Here is a 21483-nt window from a genome sequence, read left to right as displayed (position 1 = left end):
GTAGGGTGGCCTGCTTCCTCACAGAAGCCCACAGCTGCTCGTCGAGGAGACCTCTGTGGAGATGGGGCCGCGTGGGAACTTTCCTCACACACATATGTGTGTGTGTGTGTGTGTGAATGTATATATATATATATATATATATATATATATATATATATATATAAAATCAAAAGTGCTTTTCACACAATTTCACATACAAACATATACATATATATGTATATATACATATTTTCTTTTTTAATCAAGTGATTTTCACAGTTTCACACACATAAATATATGTGTGTGTGGAAGTGGCGCTGTAGCTCAAGTGGTAGAGCGCTCGCCTTGAGCTGAAGAGCTGAGGGACAGCGCCCAGGCCCAGAGTTCAAGCCCCACGACCGACAAAAAAAAAAAAAAAAAAAAAAAATATATATATATATATATATATGTGTGTGTGTGTGTGTGTATGTTTTCTCTTTTAATCAAAAGTGATTTTCACACATTTTCATAGAGCTCAACATGATACACTGACATAATTTCTCCAGAGCCATCACACAGAATTCCTAAAGAACAGAATCTGCACAAAGTTGACTCTTGGTACTGATACAGAGTGCTGATACTGACTCTGAATCTCAGCATGACTTTATAGAGATTTACTGAGCAACAACTTTGAGATAGTACTTACAAACCAGAAGGCCATTTTAGCTAAATATTGGAATATCATCAATGAAACAAAACCACTTAATCCAATGTATACTGATTTATGTTTTCCTATATAGGAGAAAGAAGTTCATGGATATATTCTACTTTTAAGAAGTGTATCCAACCAATAAGCAACTTGGCTTTGGCTCTAGTCCTGGATGTGTATTATAAGTGAGTGGTGGAAAGCATTATGGGTTGGGAGTGATAGAAATAATGAAAGGATTACTTAGGAGAGCACCTTACCTATCTGATTTCTGCCTGAAGAATAAAAGGCGTTGACCACGGCGGCTCCGCTGATCCACCTGAGGAGAGAAAAAGAACACAGAAAAGTCATCACAGCGCCTGATCCACTCTGCTCACCAGAACCGTCACCTTCTTCCTAGACACATGTTAGCTCTGTTCAAAGTAGGATCAACAAGTTAAAATTAGCTTGCTAGGTAGAAGCTCATGTGAAAATGTTTCTATTGCTGCAAAAAAAAAAATCAGTGCATATCTAGGTCTGCCATCTGCTACCTCATTTGCATGAATTTTCAGGGAGGCATATGACAGCGTGGAAGATATTACAGTGTACCTTTTCAGGAACTGCGGTGGGTTAAGATCATAATGAAATGTGGTTTAGCCCTAACACGAAATAACTAGGCCAATGATCCTGGAGAAGTTGAAAAAATGTTAAAGAATAGGTCATTAAAATGTCTGGTTCAAATACCTCTAATTTTTTTTTTGGTTAAATTCTACACTTTGAAAGAAACACTTGGGAAATAAAGAGGGATCTCAGGTAGGAACAATTATTGATACTGGTCTTTAATAAAACTATTTTTCCAAAACGCAGCATTCTAGCACCTGAGCAAAGGGGCATCTTTGTACGATTCACAAGTGAATTTCAGGTGGTTCTTAATTTATCTGTCAGTTTGTGCCATTTAGGCTCTGTAGAGATCTAATAGAAAACAGATCCTGACTACAGGAGGGTCTAGTTTAGTTGAGGAAAGGAGAAAGACACGTGAATAACTAGAATGCAACACTGAATGAAAAAAACAAACAGAAGCAGAAACAAAGCAAGTCGCAGGGGTCACGTGAGAGGCACAGGGCTGGACCCACAGTTCTCAGGTCTTTCTGTGTGGGTGTTAGGAAAGATGGAGATGAACAGTCAGGTGCTCCACACTGGTGAAGCAACAGGAATCTCCTCATCTTAACAGACTTCCACATGTGTACTGCTGGAAGAAAATGGACATGGCTTCGTGTCAGAGGCCGTCTTCAGTGTCAGTGCACCGCGTGCACATAGAGAACCATCTGCTGCTACCCAGTGGGGTCACGCCTGTCACTTAGGTTTACAGCCAGAGCGTGGAGTGTTATTTCCCTTGCAGAGCACAGGAGCACACCCCACAGAGTGCAGCCAGAGCTGTTCCTAGACCTGCAGTGAGCGTGAGCCACACACACACACACACACACACACACACACACACACACACACACACACACACACACACACACACACACACACACACACACACACACACACACACACACACACGGGAAATCAGGGGGAAGTACGATTCTTATCTCTTAATGAATGGCAAAAGCCACGAGCTCAAGAACCATCTGGTACCTTACAAGTGCATGCCTTGTCTCCAGGACAGGAGGCAGACTTCTCAGAAGGCCCGGACAGGGTTGGTTGGTTAGTTCTTTTCAACAGTCAACGTCTCTGTGAACTTTGGTTAGTTGGTAAGTGTGGCTGGAGCTGAGGTAGTTCCCCGGCCTGTGCCTCTCCGCAAGCCCTCAGTGCTTTCATTCAGTCACAGTAAAACATTCACATCCCAGGGTGATGGACATACCAACCTCCCTAACCAGCTCAGCAGAGTCATTAATATTGTGGCATTTCTTGCAAGTTGATGACTACAAGAATAAAATGTGTTTATTTTAATTAAACCCCATACTGCCCACTCAGCTAGTAGTGACTCACAGGATAAACAAGGACTCTACGACTTGGAAACCCAACTGATGTGGGATCAGAAACCATACGGAATGAGCGGATTCCGCTCTCTTGATAAACAAATACTGCAGGAAGGAAATGAAGGTGGGAGACAGGGTTGGGGAGAGTAACAGGCAAGGGATCTGTCTGTGTATTTTCACAGAAGTGCTCTGACCCAGGTTCAAGCACACATCAGGCTGCTGCAAAGAGGGCCGGACTGCCACCACGCTCTTCCACTCCCAAGGAAACACTGTTCCTTGCGTGGTTTGAGAACAGTATTTTTGGTGTGTCCCTAACACCTTCAGAGCAGTTGTGGCAGTAAAACTCATTTCTGAGCCACTTGATATTGTTCAAATTGGAGTCCTGATCAAAGTTAAGGCCTTTCCAAGTCTCCATGGTTCAATTTCTCAGTGACAGAATTCTAATTTAGGTGGTGACCTCTGCGTGGACATTTATGTATAACTACAAATGACAGCTGAAAATTGTCTGGCTTTGAACTTGTCAAAATCTTAATAATGAACTAGAAAAAGTGTCCATTCAAATTGTTTTCAAATTAACTCTGATTACAGGAAAGTCATCCTTCCACCATAGGTAGATGAAGCTCACATTTTACCATCTCATGTTGATTGTCTTGGTAAAAATAAGTGTCACGCTTTTTGTTGTACTGCTTTTGCGTCCTCTTGTTGTGTTTACTTTGAGGCGTTTAAGACTGCATGTGATTAATGGTAGTGACTTCCCAGCTGGGAGAACTTTACATATTAAAATGTCCACTGTGAATTATGCCTTCAAGAAAATAGGTGGCTATTTATAACCAGAGAACACCCAAATAAAATTAGAATTATGGTGGCTTGTGCAGCGGCTGCCTTTTTTCCTTTTTTCCATCCCAGCCTCACATCCCCCAGCAGTTTGTCCTGACAATGAGCAGAACTAAACATACTGTGATCAGATGATTAGATTGCTACAGCCTAGATCAGGCTATGATAACATCAGCCCCAGCCCCTAGTCGAATGCCAGTGGTCAGTCGTGAAATGCCTCACTCTGGTCATGTAAAAGCGAAATCTACAGGGCAAAGCCAACTCTTTCTTCTCCAATTAAACAGTTACGTGATTAGAGCTGCCAGTTCTGTTGATGGACACGGGTCTCCACGCTCGCAGACAGTTCACATAAGTGAAGCCCGAATGTGAGCCTGGGGTGGTCAGGGAGGAGGGAACCCACCCAAGGGGGAGGAAAGGCCAGCTGGAGTGACGCTGCCCCAGATGAGGACACTGCTTCCTGAACAGGCTCTGATGCAGCAGGCCGGAGCCCAGCAGACCTCCCAAGTAGCTGTGTGTGCATGCGGGTCTGTGCAAGTATGCATGTTCATGTGTACGTGCACATGTGCTGTCTGTGTAAATGCATGTGCACACGTGTGCATATGTGATGTAGAGGATGGATGGGGATGCAGGGAGGAAGAACCTTAGTGCTGCCAGCTAAGCTTATGCTCATTGTGGCACTAAATAGCCAGACCCCCAGCGTGGGTCCATCACTGAGTGGAAAGAGGGACCCGGCGCCCCCTTCCATCTCAGACATCTCGTTGACAGCAGCAAGGAGGAGCAGGCACTAGCATCCAGAGAGCTGCAGGCCTCTCCCCCCACCTGCCATCCCAGCACCTGGTCATTCCGATACCATGGAGACCAGAACACAGCCCGCCTGGCAGACACGCAGCCGGCTAAGCCAAAAGCAGACGCCACACTCTGCCCTCCTACGTGTTACTCAGGCTGAGCTCAGCAGAGCTGAAGGAGATCGTTAAGCTGCGTTGAGAGTGTCACCGGCGCGGGCCTGCTCCCCACAGCTCAGTGAGGCCAGGACTCGTGTTCCAGCACGGGACAGGGCAACCCACACTCCTTTCCACCAACACTAACAGAAAGGGGCTGTTCAGGTGAGTGGGTGGTGACGCGGTTCTGGTCTTGGGGGGCATACTCTTGTGAGTCTGAGGACGTGTGTGCACACATGAGCGGCAGGTCAAATGCAGAGAAGTTTCCGGTTTTAGGAACTTGGAGGTGGGTGGGCCACTTGGGTCAGAATTTTCTCTTGGTGACTTTTCTTGTGTCTAAAGTAACCCTGGGCCTTCCTTCTAGGAGAGAATGAAAACCCTAGATGCTACGAGATGCCTCAGTGCCCGCCTGAGCTGATGGCCTGCCTTGGGCACTGGACCCAACCACACAGCCAGGGCCTAATTATATCCCTAGGGTTTAGAACAGAGTTGGGACAGAACAGACATTTGGCCCTTGGCATACCCAGGGTCTTCCATGCCCGGTGAGCTGACCTAACTCACCCTGCAGCTGTGTGTGTGTGTGTGTGTGTGTGTGTGTGTGTGTGTGTGTGTGTGTGTGTGTGTGTGTGTGTGTGTGTGTGTGTGTGTGTGTGTGCGTGCTTCCCTTCAGAACAGAGAGCAGAGGCTGTGGCCACCAGAGGCCGCATGTCCTCAGCGCCCCCCCCCCCCCCCCCCCCCCGCCTCGGCCCCTGCAGGAGTCAGCACAGCCAGACAGGATCGGAGTAATCCTGAAAAATCCTCCCAACCTTAATGGAATTCCAAGAGCTTTGGATCACACTGGTGGAGGAGAATGGAATAGGTTATAAAAAAAATAAAAGTATAAGGAAGAGTGATGAGCAAGCTGTTGGTGGCTCATGCCTGTAATCCTAGCTACTCAGGAGGCTGAGATTGGAGGATTTAGTTTGAAGCCAGCCAGGGCAAGAACATCTCTTATCTCCAATTAACTGGCAAAAAGCTGAAAGTGATGATGTGATTCAAGTGGTAGAGTAATAGTCTTGAGAACAAAAAAAGCTAGGGGACAATGCCCAGGTCCTGAGTTCAAGCCCCAGGACTGGCACCAAAAAAAACCAAACCCTGAAAGAAACAAAGAGATGAATTTGATCAGCTGTGTGCATATATGGCAGTATCACAATGAAATTCCTCTGCACAATAATTGTGTGCTCATAAAGACAGACAGACAGACAACCTGCTTAAAACTCGAGCCCTGGTTACCCAGCTCCCTCCCACCCCACCACAGGCAAAACAGAGCCAAAGGCCTTCTCAGGTGCTCACCAAAAAGTAGAAATGTTTTTGCAGACTAAATGCATTTTGCGTACAGTCCAAAGACACGTTGGAAAGAGTTGTTGGCTGAACGGGAGGATGAAAGACTGGGCGACGTGTGGGCACGTGTCACCCTTGCCTTGTCCTGCGTGCTCTGCTCTTGGGCCGTCTCTGGCCTTGAGCTACCCCCACGGGCTCGGTCCCTCTTCCCAGTGAATTTCGTTGGAGCGATGTTTATGGGGATTGCTTTTTCTGGGGTCTCGAAGTTCTCACACCCTGCTCCCCTTCCTCCCAGATTCTAGCCTGGCTCCTCCTCGCTCACCAGGGCTCTTCTTGGTTGATGTGGTGTGGGGGGAGGGAGCTGGCTCTCATCACAGCCTGTGATGGGAGGAATGTGGGTGCTGCGCTCCCAGGATGGCTGCGCATTCCTTAATCAGGAGGCCATGTGCTCGGCAGAGGCTACCACGATGTGCGGTCACAGAGAATCGGGGCATCAGAGGCAGATGGCAGGCTGAGCCAATAAACCAAAACCTGCCTGGCTGTGAAAGGACTGGACAGTCACACACTCACAGAGAGGAGGTCCCCCGATCTGAAAGCCCTCTAGGCCCCCATGTAACCCCAAGCCAGGCTCTGAATCAGACGTCAAGATGGCGGATACGCGCTCAGCTGTTGTCTTCCTCTGCTCGCCTTCTGCCATGTTTCTCTTCTAATGAACTTTCCTGTCGCCAGTACTGTGTTCACATCTACTCCTGAGTTCCTCTCTCACCAGTTACGAAGACCAAGGTGGTTGGGCTGCCTTGAACTTCTAGTGAGGATGGGGTGGTGGGCGGAACAGGGTCTTTGCGGGTCCTGGACATGTAGGGGACCCGTTTCCCCACAGGGCGCCACCGCTGTGCCTGCCTGCCATTCAGGAAGAGGCACAGAGTCCTTGTCTCGGGACACTGCCTTTCCTGAGCTCCACTGACTGTGGTTGCTATGTCCGGCCCGTCCAGTGTAGAAGAACAGCCAGAACCCTACAGCCTCCTTGCCTGTGTCGTGTGGAGCAAATCCTCGGCTCATCTCATTACTGCAGCCTAAGTGCTGACCTGGTTCCAGAGATAGAATGTTGTACGAGTAAGTAGTTCATTTTTTTTTTTTGGTGTGTGTGGGGGGGTCCAGTCGTGGGGCCTGAACTCTGAGCCGGGGCGCTGTCTCTCAGCTCTTCAGCTCAAGGCTAGCGCTCTACCACTTGAGCCACAGCGCCACTTCTGACTTTTTTCTTTTTTGCTTATGTGGTGCTGAGGAATCAAACCCAGGGCCTCAGGCATGCAAGGCAAGCGCTCTATCACTGAGCCACCTTCCCAGCCCCTAGAAGTTCATTTTTTAAGTGCTGTGTTAGCACTCTGAGGCTCTATCGCCTCAATCTACAAACTCCACTCACGGGGGCCACAGTTTGCTTCCAGAAAGTTTTGCCCCGAAAAGCCAATAGGGTAAGGTGAAATCTAGAAACAATAAAAAGGATTCCTCTTGCTTTATTCCGGAGCTTCAAGGTTTATTTTTCTGTTTTGAACTCTGAATAATCATCTTGCTAGAAGTTAATAATGTTAGATATATTACTAATGATTATTTTTAGCTATATCACTAAGTAATTTTGCCAGTGGGCATTGTATTGTCAGTTCAGCACCATTTCTATTTGACAACACGCATGCTGGAAATTCCTTACGAATCAGCACTGAAGATGTTTCCTTTGAGATAACTTACAAACACCCACTGGAAGCCACATGAGCAGCCTTGGGCTGCGGGCTCATCAGGTCAAAGGTTATACAAATGATTAATTGGGACAGTCACATGCAGCCAGCCTGAGTTCCTTAGTTTTGTTCTTTTAAACTTGTTAAACTTGTTAAGCAAAGATAGGGCTGGGGTGAGGGGTTAGCTCCAGCCATGATAGTGCCACGCCACCAGCAACCATGTGTCCATTAGTACAGGGGAAGCTGGGTCCGCATCTTTACCAACTGGCCGTTCTCCTGTCAAGCCCTCCCACGAGCAGCAAGCTCACCCGTGTTCATGGGGATGGGCCTCCCCTTCCCCGATTCCTGGAGGGCGGGTCCCTGCCAGCCACTGTGCTGACCGGAGCCATGGGGCAGACACAGGGGAGAGGCTGTGAGCCATGGGGCAGAAGAGTGAACACACATCTCCAGTCAAAGCCCTCTGGGGTTTCTGTCAGGCCCACAAGGAAGACGAGAGAGGCCAAAAACGACAGAGGAAGGCTTTCCCTGTCTGTCTGGAGCTCTGGGCTGTGGTGGGCTTCTGACAAATTCTGGGTGGAGGGCCTTGGATCTATTTGTGAAACGTTCATACTTGACAAAACTAGAAGACAGATCCATGGAGAGGCGTCCGATCAGCAAATGACATGACTCCATCTACATTTGTAAAACCTCTCCAGTCATGGAAGGATCAGCTGAAGATGTGAGCGGGCTGGGATAAGAGTTAGGCAAAAATTGGAATAACTCTGGGTGATGGAAGCAACGTGCTCATCAAGGAAGTTACAACGGGGCTGGTGACATGGAGATGTTTCCCATGCCAGTATGGTATTTGATTAGCAGTGGGTAGATACAGACCAGTCTTTGGATTGAGATTTGGAGTCAGGAGTATAGACAGATGGGGGCAGCACGGGGTGAAGGACGAGCGCAGTAAAAGGGAGGTTTTTAGAAAACAGATAAAAGGATAAGGGACTATTAATTTTTACAGAAATGGAGAATTCTGTGTCTGTGGGTCAGTGCTGGACACTTGGGTCTGGAGCACAGAGAGTGGATCAGGGTCCCAAACACAACATTTTGCTGCAATATGGGAGGATTTCCCAGGGAGCCACGACTTGAGTGGGAAAAGCAAAGGCCTAAAACCTGACTGTTTGGTTGACTGGAGTTATTTAAGTTAGTAGGTACTTTGGACATTGCAATGCCCTCTCATTTCTGCAGCCATAGGCTGGCGTCTATCCACCCGCTCTGGGACACGGATGTGGAATTCTCCAGCAAGACTTTAGGAGTGAGGATGTTTAGCATCTGAAACGTGATTCTACAAGATAGGCGAACAAGGCAGAAGGAAGAAATAGTGCCAAACTGCTTCTACTTATTCTGGAAGTCAAAAATAAGTGTCAAATCTAAACTGGCACATTCAATGCATCGTCTTGTGAGAAATCCCATAATATTACATATGCAAGACGGGTCCACAGAGAGATTAGCACAAATTCAGAGGCTCAACGAGAGGCTTCTTAAAGAAGAATGCCACAACCTGAATCTCAGGCACAGAGCAAATGCAACACAACCTGCGTCACGAAACATTCCGCAGTTGTGATGCCAGCGTACACTCAGATGTTCAAATCTCTGTACTCCGAAAGAGGCAGAGAATGGAGGAAAGGAGCAAAGCTAGAAAAGCTAGTGTTAAAGAAGCCCCTGGGAACTAGAACACATTGTGACTGTCAGAAACTTATGGAGAGGGCTCAAAGTACGGCTGAAGTATGCGTGCTATTGATCAGACATTCAGTAAATTTCGCATCAAGTTTTGGCTTGGTGTTAAAGTGAGACAGACTTGGACACAAATCACTCTGATGAAAGTGAATACAGTACACTACATTACAAAATGATGGCAGCCAGGTGTGGCACGCATGCTTGTAGGTTCAGGCACAGGGGAGGCCTAGGAGGGGGACTTGAAATTCAGGGCTGACCTTGGTGGAACCACCAAGACCCTCCCTCCAAATTCCAAACTCCACACAAACACAAGCTGGGAGGACTTTGAGGGCTCTAGTGGTGGAACTGAGCCACTTTCAGCCTTTCTGCTGGTGCTCTGCTGCTCCAGCCACAGCTCCACTTCTAGCTTTCTTTTGAAAATAAAAGCCTCATGGACTTTCCTGACCAGACTAGCTTTGAACTGTGATCCTCTGATCTCAGCCTCCTGTGTAGCTGGAATTAAAGGCATGACCACCAACTCCCGGCTGGCAGCTTCCTTTTTAGCACCAGATGAAACTGTGCTTGCTCATAATGATAAGCTTGGTGGTCAGTAGGACTTAACTATCGTTCAGGCTCCTCGGTGCGGCAAGAGTTCAGAAGCTATGTGAGGAATGAAGCGTCCCACCCATGCCCAGCGTCCACTCTGTGGGACACCTGGCTCCTCCCTGGCACGTTCCCCTCCTTGTGGTAGAGTTTACGGCATCACATCTTGTCTCCTTGTTCACCTTTCTATTTTCCTAGGGTCCACTGGTGCCTGCACTTAGTCTGCATTCTCAAATAAATCAACCAAGTAAATGGATGTGAACAATGAAGGAGTGCATGGATGAACCCCGCATCGCTTTGGCATTATTGTTTAGCTAACATCCAGTTCACGTGTGTAGTTTTCACTTGCTCACTCATAAATGGAGAGTGTTTTGTGTGCTGCATTTTATGGTGAAAGAAATAGCCTTGTTCCCTGGGAGCTCAGAGGCTCTAGTAACAACACTCATGCTAACAGACGGGGGAGAGGCGTCCATGTGACCCAACAAGAAACCAAGAGTGAATCCCAAGCACCTGTGTCACCAGAAGGCCTTGAGAGCCAGCCCTGCTTTCCTGCCAGGCGCCCGCAGAGAGGAGAGGGGCCTGAGACGCAGCGAAGGAGGAGACAGGACCGGGGCCACTCCTCTGCTGGAGCAAGGGGGGCGCTGCCAGCAGAGGGACATTCTAGATAGCTGGAGGCCTACGAGCAGGCTGGGACGCTAAGGTATCCACGAGAATTTAGTCCAGTCTAGGACATGGATAAAGAAATGTAGGAAGTTTGAGAAAGCCTTAAATTGGCCAAATTCTTGAGCCTATTTTCAGTATGATATAATGATTGTTCCTAGAAGTTCTAAATGGAAAGAGGATATTGTGCTTTTTAACTTTCCTAAGAGCCTGACACAGAGCCAGGCGTGCAAGGCCCCTTGTGAGTGGGCTCAGCACCCCGCCCAGCCGTCGGCCTGGCTGCTCAGCCTCAGCTCCGATCAGGGTAGAAAACCATAGAGTGTACTCACTCGTCCTTGTCCACTTTCTCTCTGAGCTTCTTCAGTTGTTTACTTTGGCTGAATCTCAAATTCTGAATTATGTTCTCAAAGTATTCATCTTCTTGATAGTTCAGCTATAGAAGAGAAAAGATTTGGGGAGAAATAGTAAAGCTAAGGCTCACAAACTTTCTAGTAGAAAACACATCTCCTTAAATTCCATCAGTTAATCAGAAATCCATCCATCCACATGTGTAGGCATGGCATCTGTATCTGTCTACGTGTTTTTCAAGTACTGAGGGTTGAAGTCAGGACTTACACTCTGCCACTTAAACCCCTCTCCAGCCTTGTTCTGCATTCCAGGATTCTATACAACATCTAACTGCCAGACGGTCTCCATCTCTACTCTAGTTAATAGTCACTAATTAAGAAGTGACCGAGCCAGCAGTGCTGGGTATACAGTGATCACCTCCACACACAGACAAGGAAACGGGGCACTGGCTGCCGTGTGGAACTCCAAGGACACATTAGACTCTCTTCATCCTCATGATGGAACTATAAACTGGGATCTGTGGTCAGCACTTTAAAGCTGAAGAAGTGGAGGCACAGACGACATAGTCACTTGTCCCTGCCTGAGGAGTGGAGCTGGGATTTGAACCAGCGTCTCTCCATGCCCCTGAGACTCGCAAACTACGCAGCTGACACAGGTGAGCATGCCAGTGGAACTGCCTGCATACGGACGGTAGGCGGGCGCTTGTGGCCCTGCAGACCTCCTCACAGCTAGCCTCTCGGCACGGTTACCCCAGGCCTCTGGGAGGGCCATGGGGGCAAAACCAGGGTGTCGGTTGTGGTGGCCACAGGTAAGTCACGTCGCTCTCAGCTGACTCTGAAATCAGTACTGTGGTGGCTTGCTGAAAACTGTAGTCTTTAAGTAGTTGTGCAAAGGGGTTGTCACTTAACAAGGCCGTTTATGGAAATGCATCTTGATCCACGCCACCCACCCATTTCAACATTTTCAGTGGAACCTCCCAATCTACTCCTTCCCTAACTCCTCTTAGTTTTGCAGGATATTCATGGAATTCTCCTCTGCGTCTGCTCTCCATTCATTCTCCCCTCCCTTCTTAGCCTACCTCTCCCCTTCCAAACACTCCCTTCTTGGTGTTTTATGTTGTTGAACTTCACGTCTGCCTTTCTGAAGAATGACAGGATTTGAGTTCTGCCTTCAACCTACCATATCTCAATTAATCTACTTGTATGCACTTGGACGCCACCCAACACCTTTGCTTGTAAGTTTATGGGCTCACACTAGCTTCCACACTCCAGGAAAATGTGCCACCTTTGTCTTTCTAGGTCTGACTTACTTCCCCTGACAGAAATTCTTCTAGGTCTTTCCATTTCCTGGCAAATGGTGCACTATCATTCTCTCTAATGGCTGAGTTTTCTCTTGTCATTGTTACTGACCCATGGCAGAATAATCTAGCTCCCAGTTCTCACATGTACAGACTACCTGTTGCTTCGTAGAGCAAGCAGGACTTAGGGGTCCCCTCCCTCCACCAGGGTTAGGGTGGGGGTCATGAGAAAGGGGAAACCTGAGCTGGGGCCTGCCCCGCCGGCCTGACATTCACCACTCCATCCCAGCCCCCTAGGCTCCTTAAAAGACGCCAGGTCACCCTTCTTAAAAAGAAAACATATAGAAAACCGTAGCAAAACCCCAGTACAAGACAGGCCAATGAGACAGAAGGCTAGACTGGCCACAGCACGGCACTGGCCTTCCAGGGCTTCTGCAAGAGGCGCTGTGGAGCTGGGCCTAGGCTCAAGAGCTCCAGCGACTCCGAGCCAGAGCTGACACTGACCCCAGCCTCAGCCTTAGTCTAGCACTCACCTCTAAGTACTCATTGTTCAGCTTGTTGTCATTTGAAATAATGTCATCGGGATAGCCGATCCTTTCCTTAATTGCTAGAGCCTAGGAAAATTAAAATATTCAAAGTGAGGATGATTGTATAACTTCCAAATACAAACAGAATTTGCCCCTAGCAGCCAAGGAACTGTGGATCCACGCTGCGAACTGAGAATGCTGGACGCCGCTCTGCCAGAGTCCTTTGGGGTTGTTTTGTCTTGGTTAAAAAAATAAGTCAACAAAAGCCAGGTCTGGAATGTGGTTTCCAATACCAGTTCTCACAGGCTGTGGTTTTACCGAGAAAGCCAAAATAAAAACGGACGTGGGTCATTGCTTCAAATGCATTGTGTTGTTATGAACTTTCTCGTGTTATTTTATAGAAGGGGTAATATTTAGAGCTTCCATTCTCACAAGCTATAATTATCTTTCCACTTCATTGATTTGGTTGTGGAAACAGATAGGGGCTCTCCTGCTAATGCTCTTTCTGAATATTGATTCCTTGAGTTCTTCTGTCTTCCTTTGTTCCCAGAACTCAGTGGAGCCATCTTCTCAAGTTAAACAAATAACATTAATTAAACAAGCAGAAAACTGCATTTTCCTTGTTATCCCAGTTTGTATTTATCTTTTACTCAAACTTCTATTTTTTTAATTATTTTAAAATTACTTATTTGACTTAATTATTTTATTATCATTGCTTGTCTATTGCTTTTTTAATTTCTCACTTGCTTTTGTCACCAGCGACTTTTGATTATATCATATCCTATTATTCTTAATTAATCTAATTAGCTTAAGCTTTTCATGGAGAAGGAAGCCTGAATCTCTGAGTTACTTGGTTTGTCAACAAGTGATGTGATTTGGCTACAGAACTGTCCTGTGAGCTTGGGCTTACGCATCCCCCTGGGGTCCAGAAAGTCAATGTCATTGGATTCACTTAGGTCAAGTCTATTTTCCTCTCAGTTCCCATGCATTACAAATCAGGTCCCTCTCCACGGTACTTTATTCCTAAACAGAAAAAAAAATTCCTTGGTGTGCTCTCAGAGATATAAATTCTACAGAAAAGGTACTTTGTGCAACATTTACAGCCAAATACTTTGGGCAAATGCTATGGAAAAATAGTACGTAGGTTTGCGTCAGCATTTCTTAGACTTGAAATCAAGTAGATTTTAAGGTGAGTCTTAGATTATTGTAAGTGTTGAAGAGAACTGCTTTGCTGTTGTGTTCACCCTGTGTTCAACACGTACTAAACATGTCTCGCACAGCCACCGAGGAGCCTGCCTACCTGTGAGGCTAGGAGCAACTTTTGACCTGGTAAAGATTCTCTAAAGAGAGATGGTTGGCATGAAATAAATTCACGCACGAATGGGTGTATTCTGGGATTGGGTGGGGCTGGGACGCTTTCCTAAACTCTTGACCCCAATGTGGAGTGGCCCGCAGGGCTGGTGTTTGGTGATGGCACTTTGGGAATGCTGATCAGAACAAGCCAGCTGGTCACGTCAAACAGGACCACGCCATGGCCAGGTGAGACATGGACAGACCAATCCCGTCTGAGCAGCGAAGGAACCGCACAGATAAAGATGACTCCGGAGGCCCTGCTTCTAGGCCCAACTCAACCTATTTTCTAGGTCAAGAGCCACAAACTCGAGTAGTTCTGTGTGACTTAATTCTAAAAGAGAACTGGAGCAGACTCAGTACAATGGTTTACTCTAGGCTCCTATGCCAGTTCAGAGGGGTCTGTTCTTTCTGCCACCCTAACAGAGGTGGGTCAGGGAGGGGAACGCTCCCTTCCAGCCTCACGGACTCCTTCCTCCTGGTGCTCATGTTGTCATAAAAACCAACGAACACAGTAAATTTAAGATTTCCTGAGGAATCTTTGCACTCATTTCTATGCAGGATACTGGTACTGAAAGTCTCATTTAAAATTGCTCCTAGAGGGTAGTTAGGAGTAATGATAAAAATATTTCTTCAACATCTCTTACTCAAGTTTTCTAACACAAAAAATAATATACTATGTTACACTTAAATAGCAATGTAATATTTTTTTTTCTCTCTAAGCTGTACCATAAAGCTAAATAGGGGCTATTTTAAGTGTTTAAATGGAATTTTACATTACAAATGAAGGGCAAATTTAGAGTGATAGGTTGAGATCTTTTATTTTATATTTTATAGAAGGAAAAACATATGAACCAATAATATATTATCTATAAATTCACAAATCCCTATTTGTTCATACAGGATTTCCTCTTATTTTCCAAAGTCTTCAGATAAATGAGATTGCATTAAACTGCAGAGCTTCTGCATGGCAAAGGACATAGTTAGCAGGATAAATAGAAACCCTACAGATTGGGAGAAGATCTTCGCTAGCTTTACAACAGACAAGAACTTCATAACTAAAATATACTTAGAACTCAAAAAATTAAATCTTTCAAAGCAAATCCTCAAAGAAATAATCATCTCATTAATAAGTGGGCTAAAGATTTAAAGAGAGACTTCTCTGAAGAGGAACTAAGAATGGCTGATAGACACATGAAGAAATGCTCAACATATCTGGCCATAAAAGAAATGCAAATCAAAACAATACTGGGATTTTTCCTCACCCCAGCTAGAAAGGCCATTATAAAGAAAACATTTAATAATAACAATGGGGATGTGGGCAAAAGGGAATGCTATTACACTGTTGGTGGGAATATAAACTTGTTCAACACTCTGGAAAGCAGTATGGAGGTTCCTCAAAGACTAAACAGAGAGCTTCTCTATGACCCAACAATCCCAGGCCTGGGCATTTAGCCAGATGACCATAAACCTGGCCACACTGAAGTCACCAGAACAACCATGTTCACTGCAGCATTGTTTACCATACCCAAGACGTGGAATCAACTCAGATTCCCCTTAGTGGATGAGTAGATCAAGAAAATGTAGTATATATACACAATGGAATTCTATGCTTCCATCAGAAAGAATGACATCACCCCATTCGTAAGGAAATGGAAAGACTTGAAAAAAATCATATTAAGTGAAGTAGCCAAACCCAAAGAAATATAGGTCCCATGGTTTCCCTCATTTGTAATAATTAGTAATGTCTAGGATAGTCCTAGCTGAGGATCACAATAGCTAGCAAGCTAGGTGTATATGACCATATAAAATGATGCTAATCAAAATGAACAACAAAATATGGAAACAAAAGGTTTCTTTGTTGTTGTTGCACACTGTATGTAGTTATTTATTTTTCTTTCCTTTCCTCCCTTTTGATTTAAACCCTCCTGTCACTGTTTTTGATTCCTGTACTCTTTTATTTTGCATATAAGTTTATCTGATTTGGGGATGAGAAGAGGAATCACAGAAATGGAGGGACAAAGGACAAAGGGGAAACCAAGGCCAACAGTGATACTAGTTGGAAATGAACCATAAAACTTTGGGAGGAGAGGAGTTAGGAGGGGGAGCGAAAGCGGGGGGGGGGGGGGGAGGGGTAAAGGGGAGGGGCAGGGAGGGGGGAAACAAGAGAGGGATAACACTGTTAGACAAGAAATGTACTCATTACCTTACTTATATAACTGTAACTCCTCTGTACATCACTTTTATAATAATTTTTTAAATGGTTGCATTTTTAAAGTTTTAAACTAAATATGGATTGTGTTGTTGGTTGCTGACATAAAAAAATCTTACTAAAAAATCTTTATCCATGAAACTGGAAACATTACATTTTGAAGGAGCTTGGAACTTTTCATGCCATATTTGGTTATAATTTTTCTTAGGTATCTGATAGTTAATTTCTTCCTATAAAGAAAATTTTATGTGTAGCCCTCCTGGTTTTTACCTTCTCTTCAGCTTTCTTCTTGGTTTCTGCATCCATCCATGTGAGGTCATCCAATGTCTGAATAAAAACTTCTCGGATCTGAGCAATCAGATCTTCAACCTCAAACAAAGAGAACAGAAGCCAAAGATAATCCCTAACACAATTCTTTATGCCTCAAAGTTGTAAAAATAGAGCAGCATGCTGTCTTTGTAGGAACAGTAACATGTTAACAAGTGTAAATCTAGAGAAAAATTATGACCAAACAAATGAACATATGGGCTCATTATATTTTAAAGTGTTATTACTATATATACCTATATTCCTGTCTGTTCCTAGTCCAATTCCAGATTCCTGATTAAATTGTTCATAATACACACATTAATTTGGAAGAATCACCACTGGTTCAGAATCGCCATTAGTTGGTACAGAATGTAATGGCTCCCACTCTCCTTGCAAAGAACTATCAAAATGCTAGCTGATTAATACTTAAACCATTAGAGGTTTAATTAAGCATGAAGCAGATTCTCAATACATCCTTTCACTATACTGTTAAATTCATTGTCTTCTTTTCAGGAACAGTAAAAAATGGAGCATTTCTCATCCTTCCAGTAACCCCCCAGGGAGTTAGCAGGTAATAGAACGGTCATTTGTGTCAGTTTGGCAGTGTGGGTTTATCCGTGCTGGGGCCGGGGGAGCACCGTGTTTGCAGGTCCTAGTGCGCTGTGTCTGGAGAGTGGACAGGGGGCTTTGAATTCAACACTATCAGAAGCAACCCGGTCCTTGGGGAGGGAGATTTGCTTGGAGGAGGCTGGGCTCTCTGCCAGCTAATGAGGTTTGAGCTGAGCTATGGACAATTGTGACCAGCAACACAGCCTGCACACAGGGCAGTGCAGGGCACTGTGAGGTCACTGGGAGAGGAGCCAGGCCACGTCCACGCACGCTTGCTGTCCCCCTCCAGGCCTAGGCCATCACTGTGTTTGCTGTCCTCCTCCCAGGCCTAGGCCACCTCTGCATGCTATTTGTCCCCACCACACGCTCGCCTCCCAGGGCCCGGGACAGTACCACGTGCTTGCTGTCCCCCGCAAATGCAGCCTCCACGTACAGCCTCCCCACGGCGGTCTCCATGTTTCCATTGACGTAGTTTGCACAACGCCGCCAGGTCGCCGTTTCCGAGGTGGTGCCGTACAGAGCCTGTGAAGGAGAAGAGCGAGGCATGGTGGGACGGGGAACATGGCCCGCACCTTCCCCACCGTCCAGCTCTGGCTTTCTCGTATCCACTCTGGGGTATAGGCCCCACTGCTCCTCTTCACACATCATATGTTCCTGACCTATGATACAACATAACCCGCCAGACCGTCACTTAAAAATGGTCTGCAAATGATGTGGCAGGCCCCAGGAAAACTTTTGGCCATGTTAAGTTCATATCCTTCCAGAAAGCCTTGTGAAAGTAAATAAAAACATTGCCATTCGTCACATGAACATGTTCAGAAGGGAAAATATTCTACAGAAGAAAACACTTTCCTGCTTTTTTTTAAAAAAAAATGTTTTAGCTGAACCCGAGGTACTTTAGAAAAACTTTCTGTGGATAAATTTATGTATCAGAGGATTAACCTTGGTAAAGCAAGTTTAGCACAATGCCCTTTTTGTATTCTTTAATTAAAAACATGTGGCTCTGTTTTCTTTTTAAGAGGGGGAAACTGGAATTTTCAGCTTTTTTTTTCTTTCCAGGACACCAAGACATCAATGTAGGCTAGCGTTTCCCCTCCTGGCCCCCTTCAACAGGACCCAAGCAATTCTTTACACGGGGTAGGCACAGCCCACAGCGAGACTTTCAGGCTGTTTCTTGGGGTAATCGTGTTGTCAGTGGATTTCCAAGTCAGTGTAGTCTATCTGTGTCTTTGTCCAGTGTGCTGAGGGCACTTGAAAGTCAAGTTCATTGAGACAGATACCCTGCAATGCTTTTTGCACAACAACAGCAACAGCAACCAATCGATCCGGTGTTCACCTCCAGCTTCTCACACAGCCCAGTCTCTCTGTAGAGGACTAGGAGATTGGGCAGCCATGGAAAATCACTCCAGGATGGCACAGCCCATGAGCCCTACCCCTCCCCACCTGGGCAGCACACTCTAGACACGTGCAAAGCAAGCGGCACTTGGCATTTTCTGTGTGTGTGGGCAAAGCTCGCCCCGATCTAGCAGTGAACATGGCAAACTTCCCTGACCGTGGGTCGACCCTACGCTTTAAATCTTAAGAAAAGAGAGATTGTTTTTTCACCTTGCGGAAAGCATTTCTGGACTCCTTGTAGGTTCTGCTGAGGCTGCTTACAAGATCCATTATGAACCTCCAGGCCATTAAATTTTGAAGATCTCTGTATAAAAAAACCCACCACCCAGCAACAGAAAGCATGAGGCTGCAGGGCTTCTAAAGAGGGATGGGAAAGGCAGAGTTGGGGCTTGGGGCACTCCCACACACCTACCTGGTGGAATATTTGGTAAGAATGGGCTTAAGTTTGGTTAAATATTCTGGAGCATAAACAACCACTTCTTCCTCACTGGGGATGGTGACATTCACAGTTGACATGATTTCATTTGTGAAATTTGACCAGCTGAATGACTGGAAAGAAACAGAACAAGAGAAGGCACAAAACACTCAGTAATTACAGACTTCTCTTCTTGGTTCCAACATTCAATGACGTTTACGAAGGGCAGACATGGAAGGGTGTTGGTTGCACAGCTAAGTGATTATCGTAATAGTCAGTTTATGTGTTTGGGAGGTCTCCTCAATTGTTTCAGTCAGCTGTTGAATAAAAATTAGTTGTGCAACATGATTATTCAGATAGCATAATTAAACCAACCACTTAAGAGAAACAACAGAGCTGTAAGCCTCGAGAAGAGAACATACATATAACTAGAAATTAGGTCCATTGTCATCTTCTTTACTCAATATAAAAAAAAATAAAAAGGAAACTTAGCTTTCAGAATATAGCTTTTGGGGCTTATGCAAAAATAAAAATGAGCTCAAATGTCTTTTAAGAGTGTACTTCTGTGATTGTGGAATGACTGTTTGCTTTGGCACATTTTCCACTGAGCTGCCAGTGAAAAGAATACCTGAGAACATTTTAAATGTTGAATAAAAATCAGAAATGTGTAAAAAATTAAATAAAAATGGATATTAATGAGCAATGGATTCATACACGGTAATATAGCTGGGGTGAAGCCAGATCAAAAAATACACTTCGAACTGCTAATGTTAGACGTTACCCAAGTTTTATTTTTCAGAAGCTAAGTTCAGAGTTTCTAGAAGATAGACTCTTGTCTCTTACTCCACAAATGGAGTGCATATCATAGACTCTTAGGTGCTAAATATTTGATTTCCTTTGGCGGTTTGGACACATTTATTATACATATAATCCTTGTTAACAAGAATTAGGGCTAAAGATGGATAGTTTTTTTGTGTATATCTTCCATCACTGTGCCTCAACAAGAACCGGAGTGTAGACATACAACCCCAAAATGAGATTGTTCGAAACTAGCTAAGTGAAAAGAAATCAAGTCCTACTTATAAATAGAATCTACGAGACAGACTGTCTTCTTCCTTCTGTATTCTACTTCTCTATTCTTGTTCAGAACTCCTCTAGAGATGGCCTTGAAACCATTGACAGTTCTGTGAATAAATTACTCTGCTTTAGGACTAAAGAAGAAATTCAGTGTTTTATTGTTTGACAGCCCAGAGACTATATAATAGTCTCAAAGACTTCCCCCTCTTCCAGTCTCTGCTCTGCTATAGTTTCTAAGATTATTGCATACCCTCCTTGATTTTTAAATTTTAAATTTATTCTAACTGTACATAAAATGATTTCAAATGGTCCTTTTTGTAAAAGATCTTATCAAAGGCTAGTGTTATCTGAAGCAATTTTGAATTTTAATTCATTTCAACAAATAAACCAATGAATTAAAAAAACAATATTTTAATTTTAGGGCACAGCACAGTAAGAGGGCCAATGGAAACTCTGTCTCACCTTGCCATTGATTTCTAGTGAAAAGTTCCTGTGGAGCTGGGCCACCGTCATTTTGTTGTAAAGGAGCATTGGGTCATTTCGATCTTCAGGTTTAGTTGTAGCCTATAGATAATAATTTTTCATGATTAGAATGAAAGGAACTCCTTAGAAAAATATAACTATACACAAGGAAAGAAAAGGCATAAGATAAGTTCACTGTGGTCTATATTACACTTGATTTGTGATTTATTTGGTCATATTGGAAAGAAAAGTGAAATTCAAGATTTTATGAATTCGGTAACAATTATCAACATGCGGCTATGGTGTTGACTGCAAAATTCTTCAAAAACTTTTTGTATACTTTGATAAATTACCAAGCCATATAAGCTGTGTTCATGGACCAGAGCTGAGGGGAACTCTATCCTGTCCTGCGTCACAGAATAACTTTCCTGGATATCGTCCTCTCCAACTTACCTATCAAAGACTCCAATCTCAAGCCCTCTGCCCCTTTCAATGTCTCAAAGTCCAGCCAAGAAAAAAGAGTTTATCTCACAATTTATGGCAAACAACAGAAAAGTCAGGATGTGAGGTTTCTGAGCAGATCCCTAATTTCCTGCCCTCGCCCTTCTGTTCAACCACAGCGCTGCTCTACGCTTAACAGCAGCCAATCTTATTTTATTCATTAAATCTGAAAAATAAGACATTATATTAGCAGCCCTCCAGTTAGTGGCCTAAATGAGTAAAAATGAATTTAAGTGAGGAGAGACAAGGCAAGGGTAATTATTACTTGGTGATAATGGCTGAAATGTTCTCAAAAGGCAACTAATGTTTGTGAAAATAATCACTACTGCTGCGGGCTGCTGCCTACTGTCAGAGGAACACAGGTAGTGTACCCAAGGGGCTGAGACCCCTTGCCCTACTCAGAGGCAAGAAAGGTGACAGTGAAACACAGATAACTCCGAGTGATACAGCTGTCTCTACAGGGCCAAGGCTGGTTCAAGGGAGAACTCAGACAGCAGGAGTGGCATGATCCTGGGGCGGGATTATCCACTAGCAGAACTGGGCCCACAGAGGCACATGGAACCTATCAGGCCGCAT

At 44.9% G+C, this 21483-nt stretch overlaps 1 protein-coding gene across 1 annotated transcript in view; it reads right to left on the bottom strand.

Moving 5' to 3' along the window:
• The window catches only part of LOC138837092 (neprilysin), a 69566-nt gene that overhangs the window by 13308 nt on the left and 34775 nt on the right, over positions 1-21483 (bottom strand). The window contains exons 10-17 of the mRNA XM_070035881.1: positions 20407-20508; positions 18865-19001; positions 18663-18756; positions 17451-17579; positions 16410-16508; positions 12584-12664; positions 10735-10838; positions 925-983 (exon numbers count right to left, since the gene is read on the bottom strand). Of these exons, the coding sequence (XP_069891982.1) occupies positions 925-983; positions 10735-10838; positions 12584-12664; positions 16410-16508; positions 17451-17579; positions 18663-18756; positions 18865-19001; positions 20407-20508 (805 nt within the window). The remainder of the gene's footprint in view (positions 1-924; positions 984-10734; positions 10839-12583; positions 12665-16409; positions 16509-17450; positions 17580-18662; positions 18757-18864; positions 19002-20406; positions 20509-21483) is intronic.

The sequence above is a fragment of the Dipodomys merriami genome, unplaced genomic scaffold (genome assembly GCF_024711535.1).
Source record: "Dipodomys merriami isolate MVZ:Mamm:240054 unplaced genomic scaffold, mDipMer1.0.p SCAF_261, whole genome shotgun sequence".
Classification (NCBI taxonomy): Eukaryota; Metazoa; Chordata; class Mammalia; order Rodentia; family Heteromyidae; genus Dipodomys; species Dipodomys merriami.
Note: the sequence above shows the minus strand (reverse complement) of the source record. Positions and strands in the feature narration are given on the sequence as shown.